Source organism: Catharus ustulatus, chromosome 3 (assembly GCF_009819885.2).
Source record: "Catharus ustulatus isolate bCatUst1 chromosome 3, bCatUst1.pri.v2, whole genome shotgun sequence".
Lineage (NCBI taxonomy): Eukaryota > Metazoa > Chordata > Aves > Passeriformes > Turdidae > Catharus > Catharus ustulatus.
Window position 1 is genome coordinate 81,033,295 of NC_046223.1, and position 19,170 is coordinate 81,052,464.

Consider the following 19,170-nt stretch of genomic DNA (forward strand, 5'->3'; position numbering starts at 1 on the left):
ACAAAGTGTCTACACCACTGCACTTTAACCTGCCTTCCCTCCCCATCAGCAGTGGAGCAAATCCCTGCCTTGCCTTTCACGGAGTCTCAGAAAACAGATGAGTTGTGTTTTGTTCACAGCATGAATTTTCAGGCAGTATAATCACCGACCTGTGTACCTTTTATTAATTGCTGAAATAAATGCCTCTGAAAGCACTCACTAGAATTCTGCCTTTAGCAAAGCATTAGGGGTCTGTTCCAGAGGCTCAGAGAGCAATTACACCGGTAAATGCGTATTAACTGTCCAGACTATTATGTTGGGCACAATTTATGATCCTGTTTCCAAGAGATTTATGCCTCAGGAACAGACTGCAGATCAGTAACAATGAAGAGAGACAACTCCCGTGCTGTGTCACAGAAACATGACCTTGACAGAAACAACAGTCTGCCCAAATGCAGATGTGGGCCCAAAGCCAAAAAAACTTAAGTGAGGCTCAACAGAAGTAAAGCACTAAGATCTACACTGGTGAATCTCAAACCCCTTCCTCAGACTCTTCTTAGCCCCAAAGGCAGCTCAAACTCAGGAGATTTCACTCCAACATGTCCATGCACCAGACATGTCAGCTTGCAAGGCATGTACAGGGCACTGCATGATGGTGGCATGGCACACCCTGGCCCTGCACAGCCCTAATGCAGGCAGCTCCCCTCTTCTCTCTGGCCCTGTGAGTGCCTTCATCACACACATGATGGAAGAAGATCCACACGTTGCAGGTACAGCCACCACCCTTCAAAATTAAGCTGGCAAAGGAAGTGGCCGCTGGCTCTTCCACAGTAGCCCAGAGGTAGTGGTACTCACTCACTTCATCTTACCATGGCAGTGCTGCAGTGTTGAAAGTGCCCACTTTTAGGAAAAAAATCTCGGTGTTCATCAGGATAGTAAGAGGCTGACACTGGGAGACTGGGTTAGAAATCTACATGCCCTGATGCAGAGGATGCAGGACTGCACATCTGAGAGCTCTACCTATAACAGGGCTCCTGCACATCACCTTGATCCTGGGAGTCAAAACTAGTATGTACAAAACTAGCAGGTACATTTCCAGAGCAGGGAACCATGCTCTTTACAGAGGGCTTAAACACCTGCTTTCAGGAGAAACTTACAGGCTGGGAGTCCTGAAGAAAGGTGGACACTTAAATCTTGATTTTTCCCCATGGACTTTGGTAGTACCCTTTCTTCAGCACTTCTCTGTTGGCATGGCTGTTGGCATTTGCTCAGTGTCCTGGTGTTTGCAACTATCTCCCTGAGCTTCCTCATGTGCTGACTATCTTAAAACAGTGGTTGCAACCACTGGCACAAGGCACTTGGAAATTGGGCAGGTATCTTTTTACATCTGAAGTTCACCCCAAGGGAAAGGAAACAACACAAGTGACTTCCAATGCAGTCTCAGGTAGACTTCTGACAGCTCTCCTGGGTTACTGGAGTTACTAGACTCTACAGCCCCAAATTAATGAGGTTGGGTTTACATTAGTTTGTAATACATGTTAATTTATCATTTCTCTGACTTAAAAAACCCCAACCTATAACTACATTTTTTCCTGCACATTCCTATTCTCCAGGGCATCCAACAGTTGTACAGTTTCCTTTAAAGCCCTTCTCCCATGTGACACTTTGCCTCCCTACTTCTATGTTTGCAGAAATCAACAGACTATCTTGCTGCAGGAGAACTGGACCAAAATCATAGAATCACAGAATCATAGAATGGTTTGGTTTGGAAGGAACCCTAATGATCATCTGGTTCCAATTCCCTTCCCATGAGCAGGAACACCTTTCACCAGGCTGCCCGTCCAGTCTGGCCTTACACACTTCCAGTGGCAAAGCATCCAGAACTTTGACCAACCAAAAATAAACAACCAAAACAACCAGAAAAAACTCATGGCTTCAATCCCTAATACAAAGTGCTGACAAGCACTTGTAAAGTCATATAATATAAAATCAAGCCACTAAATTTACAGTAGAAGTATCAAAATATTCTAAAGTTAAAATGTAACAAGGAGCATACAAGCATATGTGATATCCTGAAGCAGATGTACACAAAGGGAACTGAATATGCTCTCAGGTTACTCAGTGTCTCTGTTCTGCTCTCCTTCTCCTTTGCTACAGAGAGGCAGTCATGATACACAGTTAAGAACAACTTCACTCTGCACAATAAATGATGATGCATGACCAGCAGAAGTGATCAAGGCATGAAAAATAATCATGAACAAAACAAATTACAGCTTAAATGAAATAGGACCACAGGAATAAGCCACTTCGCATATTTTCACTCAGCTAGAAATTATTATGAACCCTGAGCTATTGTTCCATTTGAAACTAATTTTCTGCTTCTTAAACTGGAGCTTCCAGAGAGGAAGTTCTGGGGCCTTTGTTTTAAATCAGCTTGTTTTCCCGACATTTTATATTCCCAAGGGTGCAGGCAGGGCAGGAGGCTGGATGCAGAGCACGGAGCGTCAAGCAGCCATGCAGCCATGCAGCGTGGGGAGCTCGGCCAGGCCGCAGCGCCGCACCGGGGGTCGCAGCATGCACCCGGACAGGCGCAGCGCAGCGTCGATGCAAGAGAGCTCTAACCTCCTTCTCTCTTTCTGATCTTCTAGGTTCCTTCCTAGCCTTTCTCTTCTGGTTTCTCTTATTTTTTTCATCCTTGATTTCCTTCACCGGGACAATTTTCTCCTGGACTATTTCTGAGGTGTGTGCTGTGTGGACACTCATTGACCACTCAGAGATGGCACTGGGATCCCAGTAAGAGTTGTCAGCATTGGCAGGGAGAAGGAAGGAGTCAGCTCCCGGAGTGGCATATTCTACAGAGCTGGACTCCACCGGCTGAAATTCATAATAATCCCACTCCAGGCCACTGGAGGTCATTCTTCAACTAATTCTTAAGGCTCTTACCGTGTTTAGGGAATATATCTGTAGAATATGAAAGGGAGCATTTTAATCTCTCCACAACAATTAGTAACTTTTAAGTTTCTGCTTATCATCTGGCAAATTAAAACTTAGTCTTGAATTTGATCAAAACTCAGAATTAAAGTGTTAGGTTTCTCTTGTTAATTTGAAAATAAAATGTCGGTAATCTTTTTGTATTTTTGTGTGCTATCACAACAATGCCATAGACCAAAATCAAGAAAATCATTTGCTTTTCAATTAAATATAATACTCTCCACACTCAAAGGTGTTTTTATATCTGAACCTAAATCTCTGTTCCTGGAAAACGGCAATGAAACATACAGATGTTACTCAACACTTGAGACTAAGATGCCTTCACTGCCACATAAGCACACAGTAAAAGTGACTGGAGGCATAATCAATAGATTGCAACTAAAAGAGACTGCAAACATATTCTGTGGGGCATAAACCGTAAAAATTAATTATACAAGAAGAAGCCATAAGCAGAGAACCTTCTTTGAAGACCTATGTAAAAGGAAAGCAGAAATATTTTAGTTAATACCTATTGCAAGCAAAAATCTTCATTTGGAGTTTTAGACTTCCTCCTCCTACAAGAAAAATGCAAACATACCCTTTGAAATTCAGCAGCTCCTGAGGTTCTCCTCAATCCCAACCAAATTACTACTACTACTAAATACAGAGTTACACATCAAAATACATTTTAAAGATACAGTGTCTATAAATCCAGTATGCATCTACTCTGCTCATATTAATCACCACATTTAGAAGCATTATCCAGTTGTTGTGAACAAAGTCCCTGAGAAGCTCATAAGACAATACATCTATGAGCTGAATATTTCTACAAGTGCAAGAGTCTTCACTGAACTGAAATGATGCTAAACACTGGTTTACTGTTTTTCCATCATGGCTATCATGCTTACATATGAACAGCATAGACTTTATTCCAAGATGATTAAAATCAACCAGACTTATTCAAAAAACAGTTTCCACAGAAACTCAATTTGACCTAATTAGTAGAAGCTCTTGCTTTCTTAAAGCAGTAGTTTTCTTTTCTCAAGAAAACTGGCTGTATTTATAAAGTATCTGCAATTAAATACCTAATGAACCATTTCTGCTGGGAGAAGTCAAAAAGCATACCCAGGATAAATCTGAATAAACTGATTCTCCCATTGCACTTGCAAATCTGCTCCATTTCACAGATGGGCACAGGGAAAGAATAAAGAGCACAGGAAGCAAACTTTCTTCCCAGAAAAACAAGTTTCCCTGCAGAAAGCCGGCCACAGTACCCCGGCCCCAAGCTTGACAGGCAGACTGCTCACATCTCACAGGGAATCAGCTACTCATGCAAAGAAACAAACCAGTTTTCCAGTTGCTATAGACTTTTAACTCTCTAGATGCAAACAAATGCCCAAAGGCATTTTTAAAAGGCACCTAGACATTTCCAGTGTCCTTCCACTAGTCATAAAAGTGCCTCTACTAACACCTTTGGACCTCTACAGCCTTTGAAGACTCTCCACCTTATATATTACAGGGAAAACAAAAACAACCCTACCTCAAACTTCTTCCAGTGTGCCATCAGAAGTTAGCAATTAATTTGAAAAAATCATGGTTATTCAACTGCTACTGCACATTTCAGCATATACCTTTTTTACCACTGAGGGAACTAAAGTCACATTACCTGTCACTCCAAAGTGCCTTAAAGCCCAGTCCTAGATTAGCATTACTCTTACAGAAACCCAAGAAATTCCAGCAACTTAGGTATTTTACCAAATGAACACAAACCACCTTCTGCTAAATTCAAAGCTGGTTTTTGTGCTGATGCCTCACCACACAACCTCAGAGATATGACCACCCCCACATGAAGCATGGTGCCATCAGGATTATCTCCCCATGGCACAATACTGTGCTATGGGCAGCTGCTCTGGATGCTGAGGGATGTATCTACTCAAAAAGCATCTCCCACTTCTGGCAAACATCACAATGGGTTGTGCCCCCTACCTGATACCTTCCAGCAGGTTCCCACAATGAACTCCTGGTGCATTTCTACCAGAAGTAGCAGATGACAACTCTCACACCCATCTGACACAAGCAGCGCTCTTATAAAGCTGTGCATCTTGAACAAGAGCACTAAGCTATTCACTGAAAACCACCACATTTAACATTGTTTCCCATGCATTTTTGCATTTCCAAAATTAGAGGTTACATCTCTGACTTGGAAAATAGAGAGACAGATTTTGTTTCCATTTAATCCTACTTCAAAGACGTGAATGTCTACTGTTATTTGCAAATCACCTTTTCCCCTCCGCCCCAAGTTAGAAGGTTGCATCTACTTACATCATCTTGAATATCCAGATCACAACCTGCCTTCAACAAAACCTGGACAACGTGGAGATGACCCTTGTAGGCAGCAAGATGCAGGGGGGTCCGGCCATGCTATGAATGAGAAGAAAACAATAATATCTTAAGATGAATTTTTATGCACGGTAGTTGAATAGAGTTTTATCTCCTTTTTGTCATTCTTCTGCTTGTACCTCACAGTCTTGAAACCTGCAATACTAGCAACTGACATAGATTATTGTGTCAAAGGCTTTACCTTGGTTTTGTGAAAGCTGAAAACTTCTCCTCCACCTTCTGCAACATTTTAGTTTATCCCAACAACACTCTAAAAAAGGGATATTACACTCATGTAAAGGTACTTCCTTACAATTGCAGATCCAGCTCTGTGTCCATGCTTAAGCAGAATTCATGACCCTTTTGTTTCTGTCCCTCTGGAGCAGAGAACTGTCAACAGCTTTTACTTGCACTCTGTACAACCAAGTTGAAATAACTGGCAAATTCATATATTGTAAGCTGCACTGTCTTTGGAACAGAGGTAAGAATTACTGAGCTGCTGCACATGACAGATGCTCCTCTGAAAAGGAATGGAAGGCCTGCAGTCACTCCAAGTGACTTCACGTGTATGACAACCCACTTCACTTTGCTAAAGATCTGCCAGGTTTTTTAGACAATACTTATTTTTACCTCTCTCTCTAAAATCTCAAAGTGAGTGAAACACCTTAAGATCTGTGAAACAACAACACTAAAATTATTCACTGCAGATTATTTAATGTCTGTAAAGAAAATGGGATTCCAGCAATTGCTAAATTCACAAAGTATCTTCACAAAGAATGCTGTTTTCTCCACTAGGCATTTTCTATGAGGGTCACATTAAAAGTCACATGACTCTTCACCTGTATCATGTATCTATTCCTTCACTACCAGTGCTGTTGTCTATTTTTCCACCCAATGATTCATCCTGCAAAGGAAGAGAAACAGCCCTAATGCATCCACCACAGAAGGGGCAAACACTTCAAGAGCTGTCTGACTAGTGGCTTGAAGTACACAGAAGGCAACCATTGGCTCTCTGGTTTTAAGCATCTTCACTTCTTCAGTAAGAAAACTATTTCAAGTATATAGTAAACTAAGCTCAAGACAAGATTGTTTTCATACAACAAACCCCATACTCACATATCTGGTAAAGCCAGATATAACTTGGTCTCTTCAGTGCAAAAAGGAAAAACACTACTGGGAATCAAAGGAATGGCTAAGGGCAAAATGTCCCATTACTGATTAGTCGTGCTGTGCTTCAGAAACACTAAGTGTTGATTAATTGTCCTACATTGTTGACTTAAAGGGGCAAATCTGAGGACAAAATTCTCACTCACACTTACGACACATGGGTCTCTCAAAACCTGCAGGTTGTCCCCTGCTGGCAGCAGTTCATTCCCATGAGAGAAACTTCCATTCTTGCCCTGCTAAAGGCATGGGAAGGGCTCATTTTTGTTGTCACCGTTGCCCCTGGGCACCATCCAGCCTCCTGCCTGGGTGCCTCTGGCTCTATCTGGCCACAGGTCCCTAAAATCCTGACCCTGTATCGAAGGGCACTGAGCTGCACTGACCACATTTCTCTCTCCATCAGCCTGGAGGAGAGCCAGGGGTATGTTGCTGTTCCAGCTAACTCAATAGCAGGAGGCATAAAATCCCCAAGCAACAGAGGGATTTAAAAAAAATAAAGAAAAAAAAGAATAAAATTAAATTTAACAAAAAAAAAGGAAAAATCATTCCCAACAATGAACAGTATGTTTGGATTATGATATATGTGCTCCAGCACATTCAGATTTACAGGTCCTGACTTTCTACATTCCTTAATGCCAATATGTAAATCACCTAATCCAGGCATCTATCTCACTTCCTGGAAGGTTATTAATACACCATGAAAACAATTTATAGCAATCTGTGCATGGAGAAGGAAAAATCCCAAAGAAACCCAGCTTGAAGCCAGCTCATGTGCTTTAAAAACAAAGTGTCAACAACATGAATATATATTCCAGCAAGGAAACTTTCTGATAAGAAAACCAGCTCTAACCACAAAAAAATGCTGACATGCAGGTAAAGGTAACATGTTAAAAGTAAGCTATGAAAGCAGAATAGGAGTTTATTTGAATACAAGGGACATATTTTCCTCACCAAACACCTTCCTGGGCAACTGCCAAATGAACCATGTCTGCCAGCATATTTGAGCTGGAAGACCAAAGGATCACTTTTATTCCAGAGTGTTTGTGTGTTTCAGATTCTCTATCCAGAAACATAGGTTGAGAGGCATCTCACCTACTGGAGAACCCTGAAGAGAGGCTTCAGGAACCAGTTTCTGCACACATGCACTCCTTGAGTTCTTCCTACTTTAAAGGGACACTACAAACAAAAATATCATACTAACCAGGACAGGAGACTGGGAAGGAAGATCAATTCCAGCATATTACATTGATTAGAGGCTCAGGCATTTGGAAGAGCACTGATCAGCTCAAGATTAATCACAACCCTGCAAGAACCAGCAGTGCCAGATTTTCTTTTTCTTCCCAGCAACATCAAAATGTGAGCAGAGATGGGTGGCAGAGCTGGACACAGTTCCAGTGTGGGCAATGCAAATACTGGACAAACATGCAATCCCCACACAAATACACATACACACATGTATGAATGTACATACACATGCAAACACCAATCCAGAACAAACTGTGAGGAAAAGACAAAACAATTTGGGTGCCCCTCATCCTGTGATGACAAACTTGGAGCAGAGCAGGACAAATACTGAACAAGTCCATGCCACAGCAGCAAGTCAGGGCTGCTCTTGCCTTCGTATCTTTAAGTCAAACCACCAGCCCACCAAGTTTTTCTCTCACAGCAATTCATCCTACCCAAGATATATAGGGGGCAGAGAGATGAAGGCAGACAGACAAAACTCCCTCTGTGTGTCTCCTCCATAAAGACATTCTGCACTCAACACAGCAACAAAGAGGGGGTTTATCTGATACACACAAGGGTCCTAAGGGGAAAGAAAACATATAAACCAGAATGTCTCCTAGATGCTCACTTCAAGGACACAACACCAAATCCAGGGATTGTTTGACATACAGATTACCAAGTTAGAAGCTTGTGAGCCTTGCCAAATATGAACTGTAATGTTTTGGGGATTATTACAAATACAAATGAGAGACTGCTACAACTTGGGATTAATGAACCAATAAAGCAGTCATTCAGATGTTAAAAAAAAAAGCAATTTGGACTTCTATTCAAATGTAAACAATTGCTTCATCAGGCAACAAATCATACAAATGGCCCTGTGTCATGGACTTATTGACAAAATAAATGGGACCTATTGGACTAAGGCTGCAACTTCCAGCCATGGTGACACACTGCTGTAGCTGTGGGGGTGCATTGGGTTGCAGCCAAGCACTCTGAACAACCACATGAACTTCAGCAGTAAAAGGCAAGGGTAGTTTTGGTTTGCATTAAATCCGCTCTCTAACTTCCAGACATTGACAGGCACCTGTCAATACACACCACTCAAAAGCAGAGTCCTCTCAGCATTGCTGCCAATGCACATGCACTGCACAACCAAACCCACACAGGGGGGCCTTAGCACCACAAGTTCCATGATCTTTCTTTATGTTTATGCATCTGTAGGTACTTTTCTGCAGGTACACTCAGTTCTCCATCTCACCCTCCTCTTGTGATGCACAAGGACTGTTATTTATTCATCTGTTCTGCACTCACAAAAAACATGCCTGTCCACATTTTGTTGGAAACCCTGAAAGCAAAATCCATGTCCTGTCACATTGTTCACACTGATGATTTGTTAGACTGTTCTCCATGAATAACCTGCTCGCTCAAGTCAGCAGAAAGCTTCTCATTGACCTCAATACACATTCAGCAAGTTCCTAAGTGTTTGTTACTCCCTTTTAATTTATCTTTAATTATTATTTAAAACAGACACAAATAGCTCTTCAAACTGAAGGAGTGAAAAAATGTGAAAGCACCAAAATACATTTATTTTTTTGTGTCTTAGCTTAAAAAAGAAAAAAAAGAGAGACTGCTTTAAAGAACTCAACATGCTCTGAAGTTGAGACTTAAAGAACCGCAGCATTACAAGTGTTGCCATATGGTGTGTTCATAACATGACTACTTCAAAAGTTAAATCAAACAATCACTGAATCAAAACAGAAGCACTACCTTTTGCATTTCTTTAGGGCTTTTTTTTTCTGAATGATCATCCATTCTCTGCAGAATTCAATTTTATAACTGCTCCAGCACAAGTTTCTCATGGATTCACAGGCCCCTTTCAGGCATCCACCTGCTCTGGTATGGGTCTGCTTCCATGGGCATCTCTGCATCCCCATGGACCTCCATGGGCTGTAGGGGACAGCTGCTTCACCATGGGCTGCACCACAGGCTGCAGGAGAATCTCAGCTCCACCATCTGAAGCACCTCCTCCCCCTCCTTCACTGACCTTGCTGTCAGCAGAGTAGTTCTCACATATTCTCACGGCTGTTCCCTGGCTGTAGTTACATCTTCTCTGTAACATTTTTTTTTCTTCTTAAATATGCTATCCCAGAGGGGTTACCACCATTTCTGATTGGCCAAGCCTTGACCAGCAGCACATACATCTTGGAGCCCCCTGGCACAGGCCCTGCCAGACCTGGGGAAGCTTTTGGCAGCTTCTCACAGAAACCACACCTGTAGCCCTTCCTGCTACCAAAACCTGGCCACGCAAATCCAACACCCTCAGGAAAAAGACAACAACATCCTGCGAGGACAGCAAGGCACATCAGCTCAGCGAAAGTCCCAGGGCTTTTGTGCCAAAGATGCAGCTGTCACTTTGTGACCGAAAAAAAGCTCTACTACAAAAGGACTGAACGAAGGGACCAGCTTTCTTGTTTGACAGAAAAGGCTTAGTTTTCCAGTTTTTGCATCTTATTCACCCAAGTACCTGACAATGGCACCTGCCTTGTCAACCAGTATGTATGACCAATTGTTCAGGGTATTTTTGCCCTTTTCATAAAGGCATCAGCTACGCACTTCACACCTGTGAAGAATGTCAATCAAAAAGGTGTAAAAATGGAAATTGCTTTTTTGTCACATCAGGCAGAGCAGCAACAGAGCACCCTAACCAAGCAGAGAAGAGCAGAGCCACAAAGCCTCTGCTGAGCATCACACCTGCCCTGGGCCACAACCCCAGGTGCCTGGTGGCAGAGGTCCAGCACTGCAGTGAGTGCTCAATGCATGTGCCACGTAGTGCCACCTGGCCTCTCCCACTGTGGGCTCCCTGATGTCAGACTGCAGTCACCTGTGTGACCTCTGCCATCAGCTCCTCTTCACATATTTCAAAAGGCCCCAAATCTGGAATGAGCCTGAGTGTCCCTCACTGGAGTCAAAGGAGGTGCACATTTCCTTACAGATGTACAGATGCCCTGCTAGTAATGCTGTCAAAATGAAACAAATGCATCCTCACTGCAATGCTGAAGTCAGCACCTGGATGTGTTTGTGTATTCTCCATTGGATTTTGTTTCTTTCGTATTCTTCCTCTTTTTTTTCTGAAATCATCTACTCAAAAGTGACAAAAATGAAATACTATTTTGCAGCTGAATTATTGTTTACTGAAGCAACAATTAACTATATCATATGACCTTCCATACAGGACAAAACCAGAATTGGATAAATAAGCTATAAGGTGTTTACTAGTACTTGGTCTGTTACAGAAAATATCCTTCATTTTTCTTGAGCTATGCTCTATTAATCCTTTTTGAATAGAGAACTCTAGCATTTATCTCTAGATCCTGGACACTTTAATCTGTGGCTCTGCAGTGTTATTCACAACAATTGGTCTGTGCTTACAGATGCGGATCAAAAATACATTTAAAGCCTGCTGTGATGAGGGCACTTTTTCTTTCCCTCCAAAGAGCTTTGTCTCCATGTGTCTTCCTCCAGTAAAACCCAGAGAATTCAGCAGGAAGTTTGGTTGGCAAGTACCAAATCCATTTTTTTTTCTTTTTTGGAAGTAAACTCCTATAATTTATAATTAGGTAGAACAAACTGAAAACTGCTAATAAAAGCAGAAGACATACAGGTAAATCAGGACTAACGCATGCACAGGGATAAATTTATTTTTATGCTTCATTGTGCAATGAGTTTTACCTTGGGGGAGAAGAGGGTTCTGGGTTTCAATTTATCTGAAAGCTTGGTCTATTTTACTGCATTACAAAAAGTCTGCCATCCAATTTCCATTCTAAAATTAAAAACCTCTATGCTGAAAGCTGCTCTTATTTTGTGCTTGTTCTGCTTAGTAGAAAACTGCACAAGAACCTGTTGCTGTGATGACTAAAAAACCCCTCCAGATTTCCAGTTTCAATATACTTGCATCTAATTTATACATCCTTGCTTTTGTGACAACCTTGTCCTTAACTTTAAACAGCTCTTTCTCCTTCCAGCCTTTGTGTGTCATCAGATTAGCAAACCAAACTCTTCCAGGCTATGTTTATACAGCCTCTCGTAGGCAAATATGCACATGCTGTCCCTATGCAGATGGCTGGGTGAGAGCCAGATGCAAACTCCACGTGGTGTAAACCTGGACAGGACACCACAGAGCCTAAATGGATGAGCTCTGGTGAGGGCACCAGGCTGGTCTCATGCCTCTTGGTTCACACTGAGCTCAGCTCTCTCTGGCTCACAGTGTGGGAGGAGTAAGAGTCTGTGTGCCTTCAAAACCCCTCGTACACACAGCCTTGGCTGCTGCTCTGAGAGAGTCCCTGCTCCTCTGTGTGCACTCCTCCACAGTCTTGCAGATCTGACTTCATCTCTTCTGAGCAGGGCTTGTCACCAGACTACCCAAGTACAGCATCTGTACTGTCTGTCGGAGTGCTGGGATGCATCCAGAAGGACAACAGGGACAGCTTTTGTCATCTTCCCTCTCTGGGCTCCATGGGAATGACCCACAACTTCTAGGAAAAAATATCTACAGTGCTGTAGTAGCTGGTGAGCTACAGAGATGGCCTCAGACCTCACAGTTCTCCAGCATGGTTGGCAAGCACATGTCTCCACAGAAACACCAGCACTTTGCACCTGGTTGCAGTTTTGCTGCCAAATGAACTTTGTTTTGATTTTCCACACAGGGCAGAACAACAAAGCAAGGGACCCACCTAAGTCATATAGGAAAGAAAAACTTATCAACTCTAGGAAATCTGCATTATAGCAAATTAACCTGATTTTGTATTTCAAAGTCAAATCTACACTATTTGTTTCTTACTGTAATTAGTAGAGGTCCCTCAGCAGCCTCATGGTTCATCATCCTAAAAAACACCAAAAAACCCCAAAAAACAAAACAAAACAAAAACAAAACCCAAAAACAAAAGAAAAGACAACTACAATACCCTGAGCTACCATTCAGATAAGTCAGTATTTCCTGGTCTGTTACTGACTACCTTTTAATAGCTGTTCATCAGCTACAGAGCTGCTTGGACAACAGAACCAGCCAGCCATCTACATGGGACTATTAATGCTTATTACATCTGTGTTTTGTATGTACCAGTAAGAGGCTACTTATTTTGGCAAACAAAACTTACAAACACAAGTTTGTCCTTGGATCACTCCAACTTTCAAAATAAATATTATCTACAACTCAAACACTGTGAAGGGACTGAAAACAACTGTCAGTGACAGATAAGCATTCTGCCTTTTCCTCTTTTTATCAAATGTGTTTTCTATCTGTAAATATTAGCTTCCATACATATGTAATGTTCAAAACCAATAAGGAAAAACAAATAAAAGTAGATAGGATGGAGAACAACAGTTTATCAAAACAGCACACCCCAAATTTTATGTAACACTTCTAATGATTTGACTTACCTAGCTCGTTTTAAGTTTTTTTGCTGATGAAACCTCTGCAACAGGTAATTACATTTCATCTTTTCTAAGACAGTATTATTTACAACATGTTTAACATTAGGAACAGGTGAATATCAGTTTGAACTCACTTGAATGTAAACAGAAATCATTTGACTCTGACTTTTCTCGAAGGTAGGGGAACAAAATTTGCAACCCACAAGTTTAGAACTGACTAAGGGACTACATGGAACAAATAAGTGAAGATGTTGGGTATAAGTAAGTCTGCTTCACCAAGAGCAGCAGCAAGAAACACTTTCTGCATCCCTTTACCCTGCCACAAGAGGTGGTTTTTCCCCATCCCCTCACCCAGGGAGATGGGTGCCCTGAACGGCCTTCCCTTGACAGTGATGAATCGCTCCATTCATCAGGTCACACAGTGTTCAAAAGTCAATGTACGCTTTGAAAACTGTTGCTCCCCTTTGTCGATACACTGTGTTTGCAAGGACTAAGTGTTCATCACAGCTGCACCTACTGCAAAGGGTATAAAAACAAGGCATGCACTATATCACAAATTTGCGTGAGCTATTAAATGCAAACTTCCAGGAAATTTGAACACTAACTTCAGTCACATTCAGATTGGTAAAGCTAGGGGGCCATTTTCACAGACAATGGTCTAGAAGAGTTACATTAGTTCCCAGGGCTTTTGCAAAGCGTTTTTCTCTCGTTACCTTGGTAACTGCTACCTTGGCACCCCTGTTGATAAGCTGCACCACATTCTCCACTTGGCCTTTGTAGGCGGCTACAAGCAGGCGTTCTGAAAGCACGGCGACCACATCCTGCTGGCTCATGAATTAGGAGAGAAAGGTTTTCAGGTTTCTTCAGTCCAAAAACAAAGGCTTGGGATCAGTTCAAGCAGCATGCAGGCAGGCAAGGAAGGATTCCAGCTCCCTGGACAGTGATGTTATTGCTATACCATCCATTGGACCTATGGATCAGAAAACAACACTGCTGTCAGCCAGCTTTCAGAAACAGAGCTCAGAAACTACAGCAGCTCCTCTCTAAGCATTGATCTTTGTGTTGGTTTGGGAGGGGATCACAAAAATTCCTCAGAACCTCCAGAAGACATTGCACTTCTGTTGCAAGGTGGAGGGATGTAGACAGTAGCACATTTTCAATGTGCCCTCATTCCCCTTGTTTGGGACAAAAATCCTTAAACTTTCTGAGACCTTAACTCTCTTTCAGTTCTAACTTCTATTTGTGTGGCCCCTTTTCATCCTCTCTCCCCCCGCCAGGTTTCCTGGTCTTTAATTAGCCAAGGATGGGTTAACTACTGTTGGCCAAAGGAACAAGAATAGGTTATAGTTACTGGCTGCTGATATAAATATACAAACCTCTGCCCCGGAAAGATTGAGTGCAGTCAGCAATTAAAGGCAGCTGACTGTTCTCTCACGAGTATAAAATGCTTCACAGCCTCCCCTGAACAATCCCAAGGACACTGCTGGGAGAGACCTCAACCTGCTATTGGGAAACACTCATCTTTGCTGTCACAGAGAAATTATGTTTTCCCCACCGAGCTGACATCATGCCCCACTGAACACGGAAACAATTCAGATTTAGCAGTCATCATGCAAACTGTGAGTATGTTTGTCTGCCCAGGCTCCACTGACCCATCCAACAAGCCATCAGAGCTGAAAAGAGTTTTCTGATATAATTACAGAAAATGTATCCACTGATCCCTTTGAGCTGTGGGAAGTCTGGGAAGTCCAGTCTGGGAAGATTTCAGCTTTATGTGTGCTTTTCTCACTTTAGTATTTAATTATTTCAGTACAGGAAAAACACTTCAGGATATCCAGTGTATCTATCCTCCTCTCTTGAATTATCACTACACTGCTCCTTAACAGCCAACAGTACTACACACTCTGCATAGTCGAAGAGTAATAGGTACAGGATCCAGATGATCTTGGAGATCAGTACTAGAATACAATGTCTTTCACCCTTATGTTATCTTCTAAATCCATCTCAGAACACCAAACACTAAAACTGTAGGTTAATTTGTAGTAGTAGATGATAACAGAATTTAATTTGCCCTCCTAAGGTAATTTATATTAACAAATCTTAGAATGCTTTATGAACTTCAATTCTTACAACACCCTTCAAGGTAAATATGCAGAAAAATAGTACATGCATTTTAGAAAAAGACCCTTGAAAGTACCGAAAAGTTAATGCTCTCTCTGAGGTCAATAGAAAGTTATGCCAAAGCCCATAAAAACTCCAGGTAATTGACTCTTGCTTTCTAATTATAAGCATAGGTAATACCATTTCCAGGTAAAAGATCCAAGTTAGCTGTTCCTCACCTTTCTTTTCCTTTCTAAATGCAAATATATTTGGAGCAACATGGAAATAGCTGCACATTTATTCAGAGAAACCAGACAAAGAGTTTCTGGGCACCAAAGTCAGTCTAACATAGGGTAACAGAGGAGTTGTACCCTGTGCCACTGGACTGGTTTCATCCACACCCTCAGTGTGATGGACACAGTTTTGTACCCTGGTAGCATGGAAAATAGGGAATATGGAAGAAAACCCCCTCATGTACTTCACTAGCACATCATACCCTGCTCCTCTGGCAGAGTGCTGCACACATTGTAGTACAAACCATTTAAAAAGCACCAAAAAACACAGATGGCCTACACTTAGTAATTTGACCTGTGACAAACAATCCAAGTTTCAATCTTACCTCCTCAAGTATTTGATTTCCAGTGACTTGTGCTTCCAAAGCAAGCAGAACACCCACTCTCCCTCCATACCCCCCACCATCCACCCATGATCCCAGCCCCTGCTCCCAACACATGCCTCACTCTCCCATCACGTCCCAAAGTGGTGCTTCCATAACCCAGGAGCACACTGCATAGCTCCCCTCTGTGACCAGTACACAGTGCAGGGCGCACCTTAAAACAGGAAGCTTTTCAGGCAGAGGATGGTGTTTCTGTGCCAGCCCCTGCCTGTGCAGTGGTAATTTCCAGGTGAAATGTGCCATCACTTGTTTGTCCCCAGCCTTACTCCTAAGCTGGCTGCCAACACTTTGGCTTGAGGCATGAACAATACACTGACATCTTCAAACATCTGTGGTCAGAACCTGCTTGGTTTTCTTACCTCTTAAATTTAAGAAAAAAAAAAACAAACCAAAACAAAAGCAATGCAGTGACATCATTGTCACTGACAGATTTGCATATTCACTACAAAAATCTCAGTCTCAATGGAGACATCTTCCTGACATTTCCTGTCAGTGGGGAGACACACTGACATTTCTGAGCAAGTTTGCAGAAACCACAGATGCTCATCACAGCCACACCCCTAGAAAGACATTAATACCTCAACAATGTAGGGCTGGAAAAGTCTGGATAACCTATGCAAGGTAAATGCTGGAAATCATACTCCCTAGTCTGATTGCTCTCCCTCTCTAATGCTGCCTTCCCATTACTGCAGCACAGTGAGATCATGAACCTGCTCCTGCCATACCCTGTCACACTGGAGAGATGGACTGTGACAGCATCACTGCTATCATGGAGTTTGCCTTCTTGTCTTTTCCACCACTTGGATCATACACAAAAGCAAAGCAATGAGCTGATCCAGCTACTGTTCTTTTAGGGGAATCTCCTTTTGCCCAGGTCTCCAGCAGGTGTCGGTCCTGTTCCCAGAGGGCAGTCACAGCAGGAGCCTGGTTGCTGCTCGAACAACAGGTCACATTCCCTACCACATCTGCTTTACATCTCCGCAACTGGGATTATTTGCAATTCAGAAAAGTGCCTCCAATTAGAATAGGAAGCCCAGACAACTGAAAAACCAACTTTCCTTTTCTCCTGAGTTGGCAGAAGAAGGTGATGGGTGAACAGTGGAAGTGGGAATACCCTTCTGATTCCCCTCTCCAGGGACCCATCCCCAGCACAGTGGTTACACTGGCAGTGGCATCGCTCCCCCAGCTTTAACTCTCTGTGTGCCTCAGACACAGAGCGTCTTTCCTTGACCACGTCTGCACCCCCAGCAGCAGGAGGAAGGTACCAGATGCCCAAGGACTGCAATTAAAAGCTTGACTGCTCCTTTCACACCCAGATGGTGCAAAATGAACCCGACAACACGATTACAGGCACTGCATCACATCCCTGCTGCCAGCACCTGCTGCCCAGAATTAAATCCCTCATTATCACCCCCAAGATCCAGAAGCTCAAGGGAGGCACAGAGCATGAGAATATTCAAACCTTATGCCTTCAAAACAGAAACTACAAAAATTATTTTGCTTTAACAGTTTTTAAATGAAAAACAGCCATCTCTGTGCTTCTTTGTTTAAGATCAGATTACTTACCTGGGGCGGGCTGGGAACGCAACACCTACTTCCCAAGCAAGCCTCTCCAAGGAAACTGGCCAGATGTGATGCCCACAGGTTCAGCTGCTTTGTTGTGGGTCAATCCCTTCCGAGGATAACGTGCTCACCCCATCAGTGGAGTGTGGAAAAGGACAGGTTGACTGTGGATTAGTGTTCCAAATCGGCAGCCGCCAGGCACCATCCCCAGGCACGGAGGTCCAGCTGCATCCCCACGGATTATGCTCTCAGCTCACCGAGCCACACTGCCCTAGGGATGCTTAGGAGATGTCTGTCTGGGGTGGCACAGCACCCAGCGGGTGGGCAGCTGGCAGCTCGATGGCAGGGTTGTAAAGCTCCCAGCTCTGTCCTCTCTCCCATGCAACTGGCAGAGCTGGCAAAAAACACTCTCTGCACCTTTCCCCTCCCCAGCTCCCTCCCCTCCAAACTGCTGCCAGGCTGCTTCAGTGGCCCTAGCGCTTACACGTCAGTAACAAAAAAACCCCACAGGAATAATGGTTTTCAAAAGCCAAAGGACAGTCCAGGAAACATCAAACATCACAGATAGTGAAAGGCTAGGAGATAGACTCCTAAATTCCTGCAAAGGGTTAAAAACAGCAGCTTCCTCGCTGAGGGAAGAGAAAAAAGTCAAAACTATGAAAGATTTAGGAGCTATGAGCTAATCAATTTTAAGAAGTTCCCTGTGCTAAATGGAAAAGATGAAATGCCAGAGCACAGGTCATTCTCAATGCAATCACTAAGTTAAATTAGTATTTGAATAAAAGAATGCTTACATAGCTGACAAAAAGTTTCCATGTGTGCTGAAGTACAAGATGAAAGAGGAAAAAAGAAGGAACTGCAGTTTTCTGCAAGAGATCCCAAATTCTCTTTTTTAGTTTATTAGCAGAAATTATGCTGAATAAAACCACAGAATCACAGAATAACAGAATTTCCTGAGTTGGAATGAATCTACAAAGATCACCAAGTCCAGCTCCTGGTCCAACACAAGATGGCCCCAAAAATCCCACCATGTGCCTGAGAGCAATGTCCAAATGCTTCTTGAACTCTGGCAGGCTTGGGGCTGTGACCAATTCCCTAGGGAGCCTGTAGTCCAAAAAAAAAATGTCAGCACCTGGTAGCTTTATTTTATTCAAAACAAGCAATGGAATAAAATTAGTTTAAATTATTTTGGAATAGCCCAATATTAAGATATGGAGCCAGACCATCTTGTTATGGGAGACAAGATAAAAGCTACTAATTTACAATAATAGTCTAAGAAAATTTCCTACATCTAAATACTGCTCATCTCTTCTTTGCTTGACTCTCACAGCAAAATGGGTTTCTTTTTTTATTAGTATAAGATCTATAAAATGCTCTTTTTCTCATCCAGCCTCTTTGCAAAGCAGTTTGTCATACATAAAATATGATGCAAACAGTAAGATTGTATTCACTTTAGAATAACAACATTATTCAGCAGAGTGGATTATTGCATTAGAAAGAGTGGGTTTCTTGGAACTCATTTATCATTTACTCCAGGATGCTGATATATCTGCCATTTCTCTCAGTTGACTTTAAAAGGCTTTGTCCAAGACATGCAGCACTACTTCCCTTTCAGTGATTTTTCTTTAGTTCCACCATGGATCTAATATAAACTACTCAGGAAAAATATATTTTGCTAAAGG

At 42.5% G+C, this 19,170-nt stretch overlaps 1 protein-coding gene across 6 annotated transcripts in view; it reads right to left on the reverse strand.

Moving 5' to 3' along the window:
• LOC116994136 (ankyrin repeat domain-containing protein 6-like) overlaps window positions 1-19,170 on the reverse strand; it is an 87,644-nt gene that overhangs the window by 17,778 nt on the left and 50,696 nt on the right. For 5 of the 6 annotated variants that reach the window (XM_033055599.2, XM_033055601.1, XM_033055600.1 and 2 more), the window contains 2 exons: window positions 13,863-14,119; window positions 5,272-5,370 (listed from right to left, as the gene is read on the reverse strand). In XM_033055599.2, coding sequence (XP_032911490.1) covers window positions 5,272-5,370; window positions 13,863-13,982 — 219 coding nt within the window. In that variant the 5' untranslated portion in view covers window positions 13,983-14,119. Of the gene's footprint in view, window positions 1-5,271; window positions 5,371-13,862; window positions 14,120-17,491; window positions 17,911-19,170 lie in introns of those variants that run through there. The other variant, XM_033055597.1, reaches the window with a different exon arrangement.